The sequence below is a fragment of the Vanessa atalanta genome, chromosome 11 (assembly GCF_905147765.1).
Source record: "Vanessa atalanta chromosome 11, ilVanAtal1.2, whole genome shotgun sequence".
Lineage (NCBI taxonomy): Eukaryota > Metazoa > Arthropoda > Insecta > Lepidoptera > Nymphalidae > Vanessa > Vanessa atalanta.
In genome coordinates this window covers 3945292-3964341 of record NC_061881.1, presented here as the reverse complement: position 1 = coordinate 3964341, position 19050 = coordinate 3945292, and the positions used below count along the sequence as shown (strand labels likewise).

Genomic DNA, 19050 nt, shown 5'->3' with positions numbered 1-19050 from the left:
ACATACGCGGCTTTACACTAAACCAATAATAGAATAAAATCAATCTATTCCACCCTCTCATACTCACACTATCGAAATTAAATCAATGATATTGTCGTATCTACGTAAACGCACACAAGCAAAAATTATTGGAAATATTGGCATTGTAAACATTCATAGCATATTTGCGAAATATTCCCCCAATGTACAAAGTATTTCTGTCTCTTTCATTAGCACTATAATAAACAAAACGAGAGATTGCGAGAACGGGATGTAAAATCCAGTTTTACAACTTAGTAGAGGGACAATGGCGGTGCTATTGTTGAGAGTACCCCAAATTTTTTTAGGTCACATAAAAGTATTACATTTGCTAGGGTCGTATTGCCTTCTGGCACTTATTGCATTCGATTCGCAGTCAACCTTAGAGAAGGATCATCGTCGCCCACGCAGACAGTTTAGTTTTAGTGAATCTATGTTCCCAGTGTGATTTTGTGTTTGAAAATATGTCTTCGGCAGCTACGACGAATCGTGCAAGTGATATGTGGAACAATAGTGCTCAAGTTAACAGTCAAAATGTGAGACAGCCACATTATGGTTATCAATACCCAGTGACGCCTAATGCCTACGATTTTCATAACAACTACTCTCAAAATAGTGAATATTCTAATGAACATTATAACAGATTACAAGGACTTAACAACTCGTGTAACAAAGTTGTGAAAACCGAACCAAATTGGCAAAATTATCCAATGAATTGCATGAACAATGGAGATCAAACTAATGCGGAGATGATCAATAGGTGGAGAGAAATGAATATGTATTCTCATCAACAACACGCACATTACGGATATGAACAAGGTTTGCAATCAATTGTTAATAACCATGCTTTAGATATCAAAGGCGAAGACGCCCGATCTATCAATTCTCCAAGTCAGTGTAGTTTACCTGATACCAGCTACGGATCCCCTCAGAGTTCCTCGAGTGCTGTGAAGTCTGCATCTCAAGAAGAAGAGGACTTGCCAAATTTAAGAGCAATTTTAAGCAACCCTCACGTTAAGAGAGCATCACATTATAATAAAACTTATTCTCATGAAATGTTACAAAGAATGTCGTATAACGCATCCGATTGCGATGAGAATAGTAGAAAATATATTGAAAACACGGAAGGGACTGAAACCAATTTGCCTCAATTTCATGGTGATTATAAAAATAATATAGATGGACATGCGAAAATTAGGATCAAGCGTACTATGGGCGGAGCGCCGGTTGCTATCAAAGACGCTAAGTCATCTCAGGATAAATCTGAAAACTGTCACGATATGACGAGGGTTGAAGCAGGCGGAGACAATGAAGATTACGCTGAGAACAAAATGGCTGCTATACCAGAAGTCCAAGGATTTTACCCATGGATGAAAAGTATTGGTGGTACGTATAGTATCATTAATTATTATTCAATAATCCTTATACTTAAGATCATCTTAAATATATTTTTTAATATAACAATTTTATTTTATTTTTTTCAGGCGAGGATAAGAAAGAAGGATCCAAAAGGACACGGCAAACTTACACGAGATTTCAAACATTGGAATTAGAAAAGGAGTTTCACTTCAATAAGTATTTATCCAGACGACGCAGAATTGAAGTTTCTCACGCCTTAGGGCTAACTGAGAGACAAATTAAGATTTGGTTTCAGAACAGAAGAATGAAAGCGAAAAAAGATGGTAAGCTTTCTACGTCTCCTGATCCATATGGAGCTGAAGATTTAAATGCAACGAAATTAGCAAATGCATCTGAATATATGGACTCGAGACAGCAATTAAACGGATTGACGGACTATTCCAATGCAAATTATCGTCATCCAAGTTATGAAGGAGCGATCGCTAATATGACTAATTTATCAGGAAATATGAACCCCAATTATGTAATGCCGCCGTATGGAGGCTTGATTCCCAAAATGTGACTGTGATTAATTTTGACATAGTACATATATAGTTTAATACAAATGCATATTATTTCTTTACAATGTATATATATCATTCGTATATAGTATCAATTGTAAAACTAAAGCTAATTCTATTTTTATAAAAACTTTTGTATTTTAATGTAATTTAATTTACATTATTTTCCAAACGTAGAAATCCAAATATCACTATTTAAGCTTAAGTTGTTACTGTTAGGTATATCAATGCAGATTAATATGATATGTAAATAATTAGTTTAATTATTATTAAGTATCATTAAGATTTACAGTTCCTATTAAATAAATAACAATAATGTTCTTTAATATGTTACCTTAACAACGATTTATATTTATAAAATGTATTTAGAATAAATATTTTTGTACTTCCCTAGTCATTATCAAGGCGCTATAAATAAAAAGGAGTTCTGATTTCTCATTTACATTGTTTTATTACATTTGTGCATGTACATAGTGTCCAACCGTTGTTCACAATTTTTTTCAATGCGTTTCAGCTTTAACAGTTTACTAAGACATATAGATCAAATCTTTCAACTAATATTTTTATATATTACATACATTTTTACTTAAAAAAATTATATGACCTATACATAATGGTCAATACTGAAATATTCTATGTTACGGATTTGTACAAATCAACTCCCAAAATACGACAACATCCACGACATAAGACGGTACTGATTTAGTTAGGCTCTTAAAACTGTGCGTATTTAGACATTTTCACACACATAATATATAGACCCTAAACAAGTTCAAATTTAAATACATAAAAGCGGTAATTAGAGTTTTAAGCTTTGTTAGCTTAGCTTGAAGGTATAATTACAAGGTAATAAGCAAACAAACATGTCTAAAGAGATTTCTATGACAGATTATACTTATAAACAATACTCATACGAGCGAATTAAACCGAAAGATTTTTTATTTTATATCAAACAATAAACCTATTAATTTAATTTAAATTCTTCTAACATTTAGGTAATATTACCTCATCAGAAAAAGTGTAAACAACATAACTTATAATAGCTTCTGTAGGCACGGTAAAAAATATTAAATTTTAAAAATTGTAAATATCATAGAAAAATAATATGACTATATACGGAATCGAAATCAATCATAACAAATAAAACTCGGTAAAAGCCAAATCTCCTGTCGTGGAGAAGGTATACCTATGATACTCATGTGCCGGAATTGCATTTGAACATGTAGGTTTTTTCAAAATATTTTCCTTAACGAGATGAATTATAGTCGTTTCAAATGCTCTAATCATCTCGCGCTCTTTGTTTTTTATATACCTTGAATAAAATACGTAAGCAATTTATTATAAATCATTAATCTTTTGATAGAATAAATATTTAAAACAAAATAAACTACAAGTAAAAATGTTTACAATTTATCGGCTACTTAGCAGTACCGGCTTTTTGTCCTTGTTTACGTTCGCAATACTTCCAAAGAACTGTTAAAAAGGGTTTAAGTCTTAAATAGAGAGTCAATACCGAGTATCGGCCTCTAGGGATTAATATTCAATGTGCAAATGTTGACGGCGGTTTTGACTTGTTGTGACTGTTTGTCGGATTTAAGCGGTCAAATGAATGGTGAGGCATTTTGCTTAGTAATCCTGTTAATAGTTAGGCTACCTGTCTTCGGTAAACTAAAAAGGTTGTTTAAATGTTGAACTATTATTGTTTTAAAAGATTAAAATAATACTATCTGGATAATCTTTTAAGTTAAAAGGGTATTTTGATATTCTTGTCGGTAAGTCCGGGGTGACTTGACGGCATATTATTTTTTCATAGTGACCTGCAGTCATAAAGATATATAAGGATGTCTTTCTAAACCATATGGTTGAAGACGTTAGAGTTTTAACTTTGTATAATATTATCCTGGAAAATCGTAAGCATCATTAATGTTTATGTATAGTAATGTTAACATAAGAATAAAATATTGTATAACTATAATTAAAATAATTGATTACTTAACATGTTAATTACAAAGATAGAGAAAGAGGGATTATTTTAATTATAAGTATATAGTCTTTATATAAAATATAAAGACGTTCGTACGGACGTTCTATAAATGCAATGGATCGATTTTGATGTAACTTATTATTAGTTTTAAGCAGTTGTTCGATTTAGGCCCAAAAACGTGCAACATGAGCAATTCTGAGGAATCTTGTAAATAAATAAGGCTAACATAAAAAAATTGAGAATTAAAAACTATTTTTTAACAAACGACGAATACACTTTTACAAAGAGACTCTAACATATTTTTAGTCTATTTTAAAACTACAGGCTTCAATTGTATCTAACTTCACTCACAATATAACAAAAGAGTTTACCCTCTGCGCACAATATCGGAAGAGGAAAAGAGACAGCAATATAGAATCATTGTTAATAGAAAGGTATAAGCAGAATATCAACCCTTAGTTCTGTGCTACGTCACAATGACGCATGCGCGGCAGCCATTTAACCAAGATGGCTGCTTGTGTTTAGCTCGTATGTGTTTATTTTTACTTAAAATGTGCAAATATTGGGTTTTTTATAAATCTTTGTAGCAATAAAAGTGGAGTATGTATGTAAGTAATTGTAATATGACATTTTCCGAACGCCTGTTTATATAAAAATGTTAAATTTTGTGTTAAATATTAGTATCGTTTAATATTTATAGTGCGTTATGTCAAATTATTTCTTTGCCACATTTAACTTTGATAAGGGAATAAAAATGAGATGCATTATATTTTAAAAGTACTAAATAACAAGATTAATACGTTACTGTAATACCTATTTACATTACAATGTTCAAATTTTATTGGTTATAAAATCATAAACTTTTTTTTTATTAAATTTACACACTATGCCTATATAAAAAGGTATTTATATTTTATTTATACCTTTTATCTACATAACCGTTGCTATTACGTAGGTACTTAAAGATATCACTCTCATTATTAAACTGTAAGAATCCTACATACCTACTTTTTACATACTAATCGATATACCTAAAATTATTTTATATTTCTGTTTGTTAGTTTATTTAGTTATGTTCAGCTCTGCGAAGATATATCTATATATGGTGTAAAATAACTTTGCATTTTAAAAAAGCAAAGTTTTCATAAGAAGCTAATTGCAATTAGGTATACCCATCACCACCACTATTGTTATAGGATTATTCGTATTAATAATGTTATTTAATTAGTGGAAAATCTACCAGTCCAAAACAAAACAATCTATTTTTTAATATAGACCAAGCTGTTCATAGCATGTGTTTATCTTCATGAAATTTTAAATACTAAATAAAATAGAATTGAATATAATTGTCACTACTATAATAAATAAAACCAACAAGTAGCGTCTGACCGAAATATGATTATCCGAAACCGAATTGGGCTCGTCTTCTAATTACGGCCGAAACAATAACCGAAATCGAAATGTATAGCTAGGTTTATTTTTCGTTACACTCTCAGATTTTTCATTAAATTGATTAAAATAGGTACTTATATTTATAACAATATTATTTTTGTTTGGAATTAACAACAGTCAGCGAATTTTCACTCAACAAGCGATATTAGCGAGTGAATTCGTTTCAAAGAAATTTGAAAGTGCCCGACACGAAACGAGTGCTAGTTCAAGTTAGTTCCAGCGTTTCTGAACCTTCGCTCTTTACCAACAAGGAATGCATGTTCAATATAAATTGTTATTTCATAATATTACCTTCGTAAATGAGATCAACGCATAGCAATATAATATAGATTAAGCATTTTTATTTTTAAATTGTAAAGTTCTGTTCATATAATTTTATTCGTTGAATTCGGTTTGAATGGCAGCTCTAATTAATCCTAACGTCGAACGAGGTACGTTCACTGAGACTTGATCAAAAGAAACCTTCTAATGGATATTTGAATATCACGCTTTACCTTTGAATTCCTGTTCACTTTATGTTTGGGGTATATCTATATATGTATAGTACGCATAGTTAAATACGAAGTTCAATGTTTAACACGGAGACGTCATTCAACTGTTAGTATATGAATTGAAAATTTAATTTAATTGAATCAATCAGTAGGTATACAAGGGCATTTAGCAATGTTCATTATCATTAGTAGTGGGTCCAAATATATTTTATCGAATAAGTTGAAATATGCAGTTACAGACGAAAATTGTTGGATTTTTTAAAACTTTAATTCATATACATATATTTAATAATTCTCTCATCTTTATCATAGAATTATTTTCAGAAGCATCAAACAGCAGATGACAGTTAAAAAAACAGATGTATAATAAATAATGAGGCAGAAAATAACTCATATGGTTTACAGTGTGTAAATATAAAATAATTACAATAAACATTGGAGGTACTTATTAGAGTAACTACTTTTCGTATAACATTAAACTTATGACAATACTGCCAGTATACTTTTCAAATGAATAAAATAAAATAAAGAAATGCCTTAATATTCGAATTACTAAAACAATTATATATATCACGTGTGTAGATTAAAAAAAAAGTTTGATATTAAAGATTTGAAAGTAATAAGTCAAATATTAACCATAAAGAAGCAAAATACTAAACCGCTTTCAATAAAACTATATACTATAAAATACTTCCCTAATGTACATTACAATAAATTACGAAACTCAATCAATATTTAGTATTCCCTTATACATACAACATAAAACCTCATCCTTTTTATTATCTATGGTAAAGCAACAGATGTTCGCTCACCGTTGTCTTTGATCTCATGTACGATCAAAGAGCTGCCTTATCAGGGCAATAAATTAAGCCATAATTATGATAAGTAACGAGGTATTTAATTTAAAAGTGCTAGAATGTTATTTAATTACAAGAAATTATCTTTGTAGTCATTAAGTTGATTATCTTTGATGTATGTATAGATTAATTTTATTTACCTTTGCTATATTTTATAGTTGGCTAAACTTATGACGGATTACATTTTAGCGCCATTGTTAGAATTTTTACATAGTATAAAACAAAGTCGTTTCCCGACGACTGTACGCTTGGATCTTTTAAATTACGCAACGGATTTTGATGCGGAAGAAGTTTAATATGTTTAATATATAAAATACATAGAAATATCGAGAATTTCAACTGTCATAGACAAAACTTTTTTGGGTTGTTCTTCAATCTTAAATATGTATAATTATATCCTTATCGTAAATGAGACTGGTAGTACGGAATAAAATCGTTTAAATTTTATTTATTTTTTCTAATTTATGACTATTTTTTCGGATTAACGGATAAACTGCGGTCATATCGTTTTATTCTCCCGACTATTAGATTTAATTCAAATTGTTAATATAATTTATAATATGAATAAATAATAAATACACCGTTAAAATTAATGCCAAAGGTATTTCGTTGTACGTAAGGTTTAATAAAAAATAATATTCCCTATTGCATATAAGCATACGTCTTTCAATTATTATTTATAAAGAATAGCTTTCTAGTTATACAAACAGAAAATCTACAACGCTATTTACTTTTTTAAATCATAATTGAAACACAAATAAACGAAAAATTCAACCTAATGCGTACAATCACCATGTACTAATTATATAACAGCTATTACTATTTTATAATTAACAAGTATTAAGTATATAAAACCTTGCAAGAACCACATACTTTCATACAAAAAAAAAACACACCGAATATTGCAAATAATAGAAGCCGTATCGTCCACGTCGCGGACACGTCACAGAAACATCAGTGTCCATACAAAAAGCGGGACAACAAAAGAATCTACAGAACGCATTGTCCCGGGCCACGATCATTTATCAAGAACGCTCCACTGGCATCGTTCGAAAGCAGATAGCCTGATCAATGCTGTACCAACTGAGGGTGGTGTGACGATTAAAATTTTTACATTAATATCCTTGAACGTTTTTATATTACATCTTAGATAATAAGAAAATTTAAATGTGTAATTATTTTATTTTTATAAGTTCAATTTATAATAAACACTACTCAGACTAACTAGTCTAAACTAACTAGTTTTACCGATAAATGAATTTTTCCTAATATGGAACAATGATATTAGCTTATATAATTTGAGCACGTGTCGCGTATGTACTTGTGTGAATTTTATTTATTTTGAATAAGTCAATATGTTGGTATAATTTATTATATTTTAAACCATATGATACAAATACATGATATATATATATTCTTTAAAACAAGTCGTCAATACTTTTAAGACGTAAATGATTACAAATACTCTGCAAGTTATTCGTTGAACTTTAAGTTAATACTGAAATATGATATAAGCTTAGTCAATTATTACTTGATAAATATAATTTTTCGAAAAACCGCTTAATAGTAACAAAATGACCAGTGGCGTTTTCGGATAATCATAATTTAGTTGACATCTTATTCTTTAAAAAAAAGGCAATTTTTATTTAAATTTTACTGAGAATTCCGTATAAATTAACAAAAAATTATGTTTCATAATGTAAAATTAAGAACCTTGATAAAAAATATGCAAATCTACATATTTTAAAATATTATAATGAATAATAATAATTACCTTCGGCAGTGTGCAGTTCACTCTGATCTCCTCTGCCCGTGTGTGTTCCTCGATCGCTTGCTACCTTTATACTTTATACAATTGTTTAAATAGTATGTAAGTGTGTATATTTTATTGTACCTAATAGTTTTTGTTTATTGTGGTAACATATATTTATTATGTATGCGGGCTGGAGATTAAAAATTAAATATAATAATACATTATAGTAATAATTAAATAAAATAAGTTGTAAATCATAATTGAATAAATGATTACTCCAACAAATTAAAAGGAGTTGAAACTCCTACAATACCAAAATTGACGAGTAAAATGTATTAATATCAATCTATATTTGTATTTCAGGTCAAGTTACCATCGATTCAGCTACGTTACACTACCTGTCAGTCACAGAGGAAATCAAAACGTCTTTTACTTGGGTATAACGCAACATGACGTAGGTGGCCGGAGCAGGTATCACGATGACCATCTTAATTTGAGCTGTGATCTACTTGTGATGTCTGGTTTCTGTTCATCGTGAATTCATATTTTAATGATACTTATAAAAATTTGTATTACACAACCAAATATTGTTAAGATGTTTTCGTAAAACAGCCTCATCAGTTTTAAAATATAATTATTGAGAAACTTTATAAGTTTTGTTTAAAGTAAATTAAAATGTATCTAGTACTAACGTTTAGTTACTAATAAAAGAGAGTTCGATGTTTCAAGTAGCAGTGGTCGGGTGCGGCGTCAATGTCACTTATGTGTTTAACCCGGCGAGTGGATGGAGGAAATGATGGATGGAACAGCACCCGGGCCGTTGCTGAAACGCGGTCGATCTAATGGAACAACATGGAGCTGTAAACAGTCTTATATATAATATAATAAAAGTATTAATTATATAAAAAAAAATTCTAACATTAATAAACTTTTATTGCATCAATACTTTGTTCAGTCTTGTGCGTCATTTTTTGTTATATAATTATTAATAATATTATGTTAAAAAAGTTCCTCTGCAATCATCTAAAAAAATTAAATTTCATTATAAATTCATAATCAATACAAGTACTTATACCGATTTTTTTTTTCATAAAACAATGTCAGTTTTAGGTGTTGTAACAGCTCTATGTATTTAACATCTTGCTACCCGACCCTCCGCGCGCACCAAATTCCAAATTGTTTTTGACTGACAGCTAAATGTAAGTTAGCATTGTTTGACGCACCGCAACCTCGCTTACCCGCTCTTTCTATAATTATTTCTCCTTTAACTTCCACTTATATTACTAACCCAATATGATTTTTGAGGTATAAATACAAAGGCAATATTTGATATTGTATCCAGTTTTGTAGGTTCTATAAGTTACTATGCAAAGAAACTAAAATTAAATTTCAGTAATAAATTACCTTTGACATTGAATTAAAAATATAAATACATAATAACATTATATTTAAAATCTTATAAAATAAATATTTAGTATCTGTGTTCCTTTTTAATCGTGAATGGAGAGTATTCAATTTTATTGAAACGTTGCTCAATTTTTTTTCAAATTTGGAACATTCTGTTCTCTATTGTCAGCGTATAGCACTATTCTACCGTCCATATCTACCGTATTCCGGAGCGTGGGAGACAACACCTTAAAACCCGGTGTTAAATGTTATCGATGTATTGAGTGTATGAGGAGCAGCTTAGGTATGTCTTAAAGTGCGGATGTGACCATCATTAGGTGATCTATTTGCCATACTGACTTACTATACCTACTGATGATATGAATGCGAAAGTAATTTGGTGTGGATATTATTTGAGTCCCAGGGAAGGGCAGACATTTTTTTTTAATTCACTCCTCGAGGTTGAAAATGTCGGTTGACGGTTTGTGTGCTAATAGGTAATGTACTTAAAATATCGCGCGGATAGAGCCGCAGGTTCAGCTAGTTATGTACAAAAGTACAATATTTAGAGTCATCATGAGACATTTTAATAACATCACACGATGTCTGTAGGTATGTTCGGTATTGGACGGGTGTCGAAAGGGCAAGTTCAGCGTTTGACAAGGGGTGACAGTTTGACTAATGGCGCTGAACGCTTACTTCCAATGCAACATTGTTTGGAATTAGGAAACTTTTAACGTTAAATTAAATATACTAATACTGACATTATTGAGGTTGTAATACAATTTTATATAAATTTTGATCTTTGATATCGCTCTAGACATATAACGTATAAAAAATTTGTACCTACAAGTTTTATTTAAGATATATAAATATTTACACATATATTTGTTTAGCTTTACAAAATATAGAAAATGTTCTGTATGAGCATTAAAACAAAGTATGAAACGAATATTAACAATTTTAGCTCAATAATAATAATATATATACAATTATAAAACATATGCGATTTAGCGTAAGGGTCGTTTAGTCGTTGGTCTAAGGACTATTCACAAAATATTTCTATGAATTACTTATCTTGCTACCTTTGCTTGCTAGTATTCAATCCGAAATTTTCCTAGATGGCAGTGCTTACAACCATGTGTCTCTGAAAGTATGTAACGGTGTGATCTGGTCGTTCACTATCTCGACTGGTATCAAATTGCCATCCCATCAGATAATGAGAGATCAAGAGATTACGTCCGAGTACGTAATTATGTTTGCGCTACCTGTGCAGTTGGTTAATCTTTGTTGGAATTAGCTGCTGTGACTGAAACCAGTCAGAACATCATCATCATAGTACGTAGAACACGCGTCCAAAAGGTGGCTTATTGTGAGTTTTGTAATGGTGTTAGCCTTCGTCGCCTTGGCAGCGTTAATAGTTGGGAGCCGAATACTCAGACAGTTTAAATAAGTCGAGAGGGGGAAGAATGTCTTAAGATTGTCTTCTGTGATACTTAACCACATTGGCTTAGAATGTTGTCTTAAAGGAGGCGCTACTATTCGCGTATGACTTATTTTTGACCAGCGAAGATGTAACTGCGTGTACATATCATCTAAGGTTGTATCGCTCAGGGTATGCATGTGTCGCTGTTTTAACTTTTGTAAATATATGCAAGCTTGGGCCACCACTGAATACGTTTGAACTAAAAAAACCTTCTCACAATATCGTGTTGGCAATTCTTCGAGTCGATTTGAGAAGAACATAAGAGGGAGGAAATTGAAATTTGAGGAACTCCGACACTTGTCGTATATGTTAGGTAGTAAGTATTAACATTACGCTGCGATCATAAGGTAGTCCTATGATTGTACACATTTAAATCGCAGAAAAGATTCATTTATAAAAAAAAATTAACCGACTCCTCGAGCGCCAGTAAGCTTTGTAGAGAAAATGTAAATGTTTTCGATAAAAAATATATTGCAAGTATAATATACGATTGTATATATAATGTTTTATCATTTGAATATTAATTTTTATTAGCACACACATAGATTTTTCTAACGATTTAATAATCTCACGGTTGATCTAGACGAGGAAAACACGATAATTATACCTAAGGAAAACTAAAAGCACCGAAACAGTGTAGAAAACTTAATAAATAATGTATGTTTTTTTAAATAAATGTTATGATTTATAAAAGAACCTATGTTTTTTTAAACGATGCAATTTCATCTTATTTTTAAAAACATAAATGACAACTAAGATATCTAAGGCAAATGGTCTGAAAAAAAATGATTATGGCAAACATTCAAAATCCAAAATAAATTTTGGTTGTTATACAAATTGTTTATGATTAATGCTATTAAAAGTATTTCAATATGAAAGATGTTATGACAATTTAATATATTTGTCTCAAGATTATAATTTACGCTCCACACCTATTAATAATATTGTAGAAATAATAATAGGTGATGCAATATGGGTACGATTGAGTCGAGACCCAGTGGTTAGAATGCGTTCATTTTAACCGATGCTTGTGTGTTCGAACTCAGAAAAGCATAATTGAAATTGCATGTGCTTTAAAATATTTAATGGTTGGAGGCGAAAGAAAACATCGTGAGCTATGCTGAAAGAAGTCAATAAAATTAGACACATGTGTATCCACCAACCCGCGTTGGTGCAGCGCGATGGGGTAACCAAACCTACTCGAAGAGCGAAGAGGCCTTCGCCCAGTCGCGGGATATTTACAAGCTGTTACTATACTTTTTTACACTACATTTATTTTTAATCTATTTCGTGCACGACATGAGCTTTAAGCAATTATCAATCTGCATGACTAACATGAAGGTTTTCTGTAAATATAAAATTGATAGCTGGGTTGGCAAATAGGCCATCTGATAGTAAGTGGTCACCATCGCCCGTAGACACTGACGCCGTAAGAATGAATTAAACATTCCTTAAGACACCAATACGGAACCAACCACACACGCTGTGTTATATATCCCATGTAGCTGAAGTTATACTAGCTCACTCATCCTTAAAATCGAAATACAAATAAAATGAGAATTGTACTATGGCGGTAGAATATCGGATGAGTGAGTGGTACTACCCACCCATGGGCCTTAGACTGCTTAGATGAACCCTATAGTATCAAAGACTGACTGTTGGATTAGTGGCTATATATAAGGCTTCAGATCTCGAGGTTCTGGGTTTAAATCGAGATCAGGCCGATAAAAAAAAATATAAATTGGGGGTTTCTGTTAAAAATTCTTATGATATTATCTATTATTCATATGTTTTCTCTCGAATTCCTTCGCGGTTTAGGGGTTGGTCGTCAGGTTTTAGGTATAAAAAAGTAGCCTATGTCCTTCCTTGAGATTCAAGCTGGCTTCATATCAAAATTTATTAAATTCGGTCTGTAATTTGGCGGTGTAATAAACAAATAGACAGAGTTACTTTCGCATCTATAATATTAGAATAGATATAGATATTAAGGTTTTGTTTTGTAAGGACAGTTATAGTAGCAAACCAACCTTACAAAAGTCCTATAAATGACTACATTGACAGTAGAAAGCTTAAATTCATTTTAGCGCCATCTATCGAACAACATGGAGTTACCTAGTTTAAGTAACGTCACATCAAAGTTCGCCACCACGCAGCGCCACTGTCTTATTTAAATTAAAGAGTAAGTATTGAATGAGTGATGAAATGAAAAACATACAAGTAAATACTTGAAAAATAAGTTAAATACTTACTGAACGATTAGTAAAAAAATAGGCAAAATAAAATAATACATTTTATAGGTTTGTTCAATGAGAAAGTTCTATAGAAATTTGATCCTTATACGTTTTTAAATAAAGTGTTAAGTATAAAACAAACGCCTTTGTCATACCAGCAGAAGTAATAAAAAACAATGCAATCTGAAAATATTAACAAAGACTAAGTATACGTATGATAATAATCTTTTTACTTTATTTTCTTAGTTAATACTTAGTTGTCTACATCCTACTTATAATTAATTAAAAATACAGATTTTTTAAGGCAAATCTTTAAATCATTATTAGTTAATCAATCTTAAAGCTCTTTCTTGTATCTTGGCGAAGGTTATAAATATTTCTATAAACGCTTGCAAATACGAACACTGTATAATTTTGTATTATATGTAAGTATATCAACACTAGATTTAAATTTGTTCAAGTGTCACAGAAGTATCGTTTTTTGATCAGCTAAATATTCATATTGATAAATAATTTTTTGCTAAAATTAGGTACATCAATATTTAGAAGGCACAAGCTATTATAAATTGGTAACCTATCAGAAACCAGTGAAATTAAGGATTTAAATAGCATCTTTACTCGAAAATCAAAGGGTCTCAGTTTTTATTAAATATAACCAATTAAAATAGGTACATTGATCAAATGAAATTTAAAAAAATACCTACAGTAGGTAAAACTTACCTTAAAAATGATGTCCATAATCGATGATAATGTGCTTTAAATCAGATCACGTTTTATAAAAAATCAAAGGAAGAAAATTTTATCAATCGTAAAGTTTTCTGCTATAAAACTCACGAACTTCTCCAACACATTCGCACCCCTCTTTTCCTAACTAATTTCGACCAATCACAAGCAGTCATTTCACGCAAAGGGCCGCGCCCACAGCCGCTGCAATACGCATGCTTCTGATGCAGCGCAATGACAGTGCACCGTCTGTCTCACTCACTCCTATAAGGGAATTAAGTGTGTGACAGTGACAACAAGTGTATTTTCCAGCACAATTACATGCAAATTTTTATTCAATTGCAAATCAAGTGTTGAATTAAGTAATTATGTATTATCTTATGGATCGTAGCCGCTTTGAGATTCATATACATTTGAAATAATAATATTCGTGTCACGATACCTAAAGTTTTTCTTAATATTTCCTGTTTAGTTTCTCAAACTAAATGTAATGTACTTATATAAAAATAAAATAAATATACCTAAACCTATTAAAAAAAACATACAAAATTTTAGAAGTTGAAAACCCAGTCTTCATATGGAATACAATTTAAAGCTCTTAGATATTTGATAAGATCTTATTATCTCTTTCAAATATTACACATATTCAAAAGTACTTACTTGTACAAATAACTTACCCAAACCTAGATAGTTGAAAAGTAAATTATGTAATAGAAAACAAAGAATTTTTTAACCTATTTTTATTCTTAATAAATGTACCCACGTGTATATTATTATATACCTACAGTTGAAAAAAATTGATCATCTTGTTTCTATTACTAATACTCATTTAACAACTATTAAAACTTTATCATATTTTGTATAGATCAGCTTACCGCTTTATTATTAATAATGCAATTAAAACAAGCTGACTATTCATACCTTCCTTTTCAGTGCTCTATATTGAACTAAATAATCGTTGAAAACAAAAACCACTTTTATTTATATTTAGGACTAATGCAAACAAATAAGACATCAGCTTTAAGTATGTGACTATTTTAAAAGTACGTAAGTATAAGATAAAATTATTATTATTAAATGATTTTGCGATTCAACGGGTCATGATTTGTACCGTAACTATTTTTAATTCTTATTTGTATATAGTGAAGGCCTTATTATGTCAATTACTATGTAAACAGTAACTCTATTTTGATCACATTAAATCATAGCACCTAATCAAATGTCTCGTTCAGTTTTCAAATATAAATTTAATCAATAATAACGATTATATTTATTGTAATAGTTCCCTTGCTAAAGTTACTATGTTACACATTAAGTTATTTTTTCTATTAGTGTTACACTTGTAACTTGTAAAGTATACCAATCTAATTAGATCTAACATCTAAATCTTGACAATATTAATTTCAGTCATATTAGATTACTATATATATTGGATTATGTAAACTAATTGAAAAGATCTTATAAGGAAATTATCTAGTTTGACAGTATAATGAAACATTATACTTAAAACGTATCAGAAAAATCATATCTGAACAACCCGACAAAAAGTATTAAAAATGACCCAAGATAATTAAATACCAATAAACGGTTTTTAAATCAACAATCGTCTCTCCCTATCATTCTGGTGGTAACAGAAAGGGACGTCTTCATTACCCTAAGTCGTAAATATCCCCGAGACAAGTCACCGTTTGAGTTATGTGTTAGAACATGTGCATGTTTTGTCGTGTGGTTTATTAAGTTGTAATAAATTTTATACCCGCGGGACGGTGTCCCGGGAACGAGGTGAGACAATATCAAAGGACATGTCATATATTGGTTATTTATAACTATTTTATTAGAAGCTATAATATTAATTAAAATATATAAAAAATAATTTTGAAAATAAAGATTTCATTTGGCAACAATTTTGAACCATATGTATTTGGAACCTATTTTTACTGCCTAATTATATAATTTTGTTATTAGCATCATATAGATAACAAGAATTACAGATTGAGATTTTTACAATGCAAAATAACACGAGAGAAATAAAAACCTTGTTATGACAAGAAAATTGAATGTGTAAGCTTACTCTCATTGCGCTCATAGAAGTTTCACATCAAAAACAATCGTAAAAATTGCAGATAATACATATAACAGTAATATACACTTACTGCATATGATTCAACGCATATTAATCAAGGAATTAATGGATTCTGGTAATGTAGAAACTATCGTATCCTATCGTATGATTTACAACTAAATACTTTCGTAATAATATTATTTATAAAAAGGTATATTCAAGATGAAATTATAATTTTAAATTTATAAGTATGAACATATATAGAGTTATTTATGGTATAGATACATTCATAAATATGTGGTTTACATATTCTGATATTTTCATGACAATTGATTAGCAATTACGATTATATTAAATTCCACAGTGAGATCATAAACATTCCTACTTATAACACTTAGGTGTACGTAATTATATCTTTGGCAATTAATCTATCTTTAAAATGTTATGGATATATCTTTAGCAAAACTCAATTCATATTTTATATATTATATCCGAACAATTTTCCTGAAAAGCCATAATCTGACGAATATAGGATTAGAGTGTATGTGAATTTTCCATTATGAAACTTAAAATCCTTAAATACCTACCAATTTTTCAAACTGTACAATATGAAACACAAGTCTTAGCAGATATTAAATTTTATTTAAAAAAATATACATACTTAGGTATAGATTACATTTAGGTAATAACAAATTAAATATAATTAATTATTTATATAAATACATTTATAACTTTACTTAAACATAAACATAAAAATATCTAGTTTCAAATACAAACAACAGTTTAATTCATATATTTATTGATTTTATTGTTAATTAAATAACAAAGTTTAATTTATTGGAAGGTTATTTGGTTTACAGAGCCTTTATTTTAATTTTTAGATCATACAACTGGAATTGGTTATTGTTGAATTATTAAAGTATATTCTGGTTATCATGAATAGTTTTATTGTAATCGTCAGATTATAAACCAGATATTTTATACGACGGATATCTCAGGAAATTAAAGAGTTGTCGGAAATCAAACAATCAAATGATTCCTAGTTTCCCGTAAAACGACGGCTAAGACTGATAATGAAAAGCGCGATTGTTTTTCGTTTAAGTTTTTGACTTGTCAATGGTCTACGCATTGAAACCACGGATACTACGAACAATATATTGTATCCACATCTTCACAGCCTATGTTAATGCAAATTCATATCAATCGCAAAACAATTATCTTGACTATAAAATATAATGATAAATTTCCATTGATGTTGTTATCAGTGAGGAAATAGAAAATTCGTCACTTGTCTAGACGGTCAGCGTTTACACTCCAATAACTATTCACAAATAAACTCGTTTAGACTTGTCTCTTTTAGGTTCATAGGTGATATCTATTAATATATTATTTAAGAACTTAAATAAAATCCCATGACATATATTTCATTTTAATTATTGATATTAACTTATCATTGATATTTTTAAGATGTACCGACTTACCTACCTACTTAACGATAAAATATATTTAATAAAATGTTTGGACTCAAACTTACAAATACAATTAGTATTTAGGAAACAAGATAAACCTATATTTTTTAGAACTTTTACACATCTATGTAGATTGTTATATATAGCGCGAAATATATCTAATAGTCTTATATTATATACATATATAGAAAAAGTAGCATCGTATAGAAAAAGACAACACCAAAAAAGATATAGGTAATATATAAATTCATACTAAATATAATAATATACATATAAAACAAATAATACAACAACCAAACATTCATCTCATACGAACATTATAACATAGTACCTATGCTCCTGTTATATTTTATTATACGGGCTATATCCAAATACGTAATTTACCTCCGAATACCTATAGACCGAATTATACAAGTGTAAACTATTCACAAAAACACAACCAACTTGAAAACATATCCAGTTATTCGTATAATATTATAACATGCACTTCAATATTTTATTTGTTTTCAAATACAATACAAAATACACCATCACAATTAATCACTATGCCACCGACTTTCCTGGATCTAGTGCCGTTTAATTACCACAACGTAATCCTTCACATTGTCTTAGGGTGCATAAAAATAGACACATGTACATGTACATGTCATTTATTATGAGTAGCGGTTGGCAATTTTTATGCCTCACTCTTGTCACTCCCGTCACTGATGCATGGAGTGTGTCCGTCCGTTCCGACTTAGATTAAGCACTTGTAGGATATTTTAATACAGTTTTTATCATGTAAATAATTTTAAAACTATTATGACAACATACTTTGACGAGGACCTCGCTTAGTGTTCGTATCTGATTTTTTTGCGATACGAGATTCGTTTAATCAGTCCAAAAATATTTTTTTTATATTTAATAACAAGTTTTATACACCTCAATTAATGAAATATAACTGCACAATCAATCATACTCTGTCTATATAGTTTAATAATAATATATTAAATAAATTAAATGAAACCACTTACTGAAACGCAATCGTATCGATCACTAATCCATAAGAAATAAAAAAAACGTCAACACATTAAAACAAATACGAAACAGCGTTGTAACAAACGCTCAAGCGGAGCATAGAGGTAGCGTGAGCGGGCATGAAGCCAGGTGCGCCCCGCCCCACCCCGCCCGCTTCGCTCAGCTCACCTCGGCGCGCTGCACTCGACGCTCGAACGCCGGG

General features: G+C 30.1%; 1 protein-coding gene across 1 annotated transcript; it reads left to right on the top strand.

Annotated features, from left to right (window-relative positions):
* Window positions 1–482: 482 nt before the first annotated feature.
* LOC125067210 (homeobox protein Hox-A5-like) lies at window positions 483–1939 on the top strand. The gene is made up of 2 exons (XM_047675667.1): window positions 483–1404; window positions 1503–1939. The coding sequence occupies exons 1-2, from the start codon at window positions 483–485 to the stop codon at window positions 1937–1939; spliced, it is 1359 nt and encodes a 452-aa protein (XP_047531623.1).
* Window positions 1940–19050: the final 17111 nt, after the last annotated feature.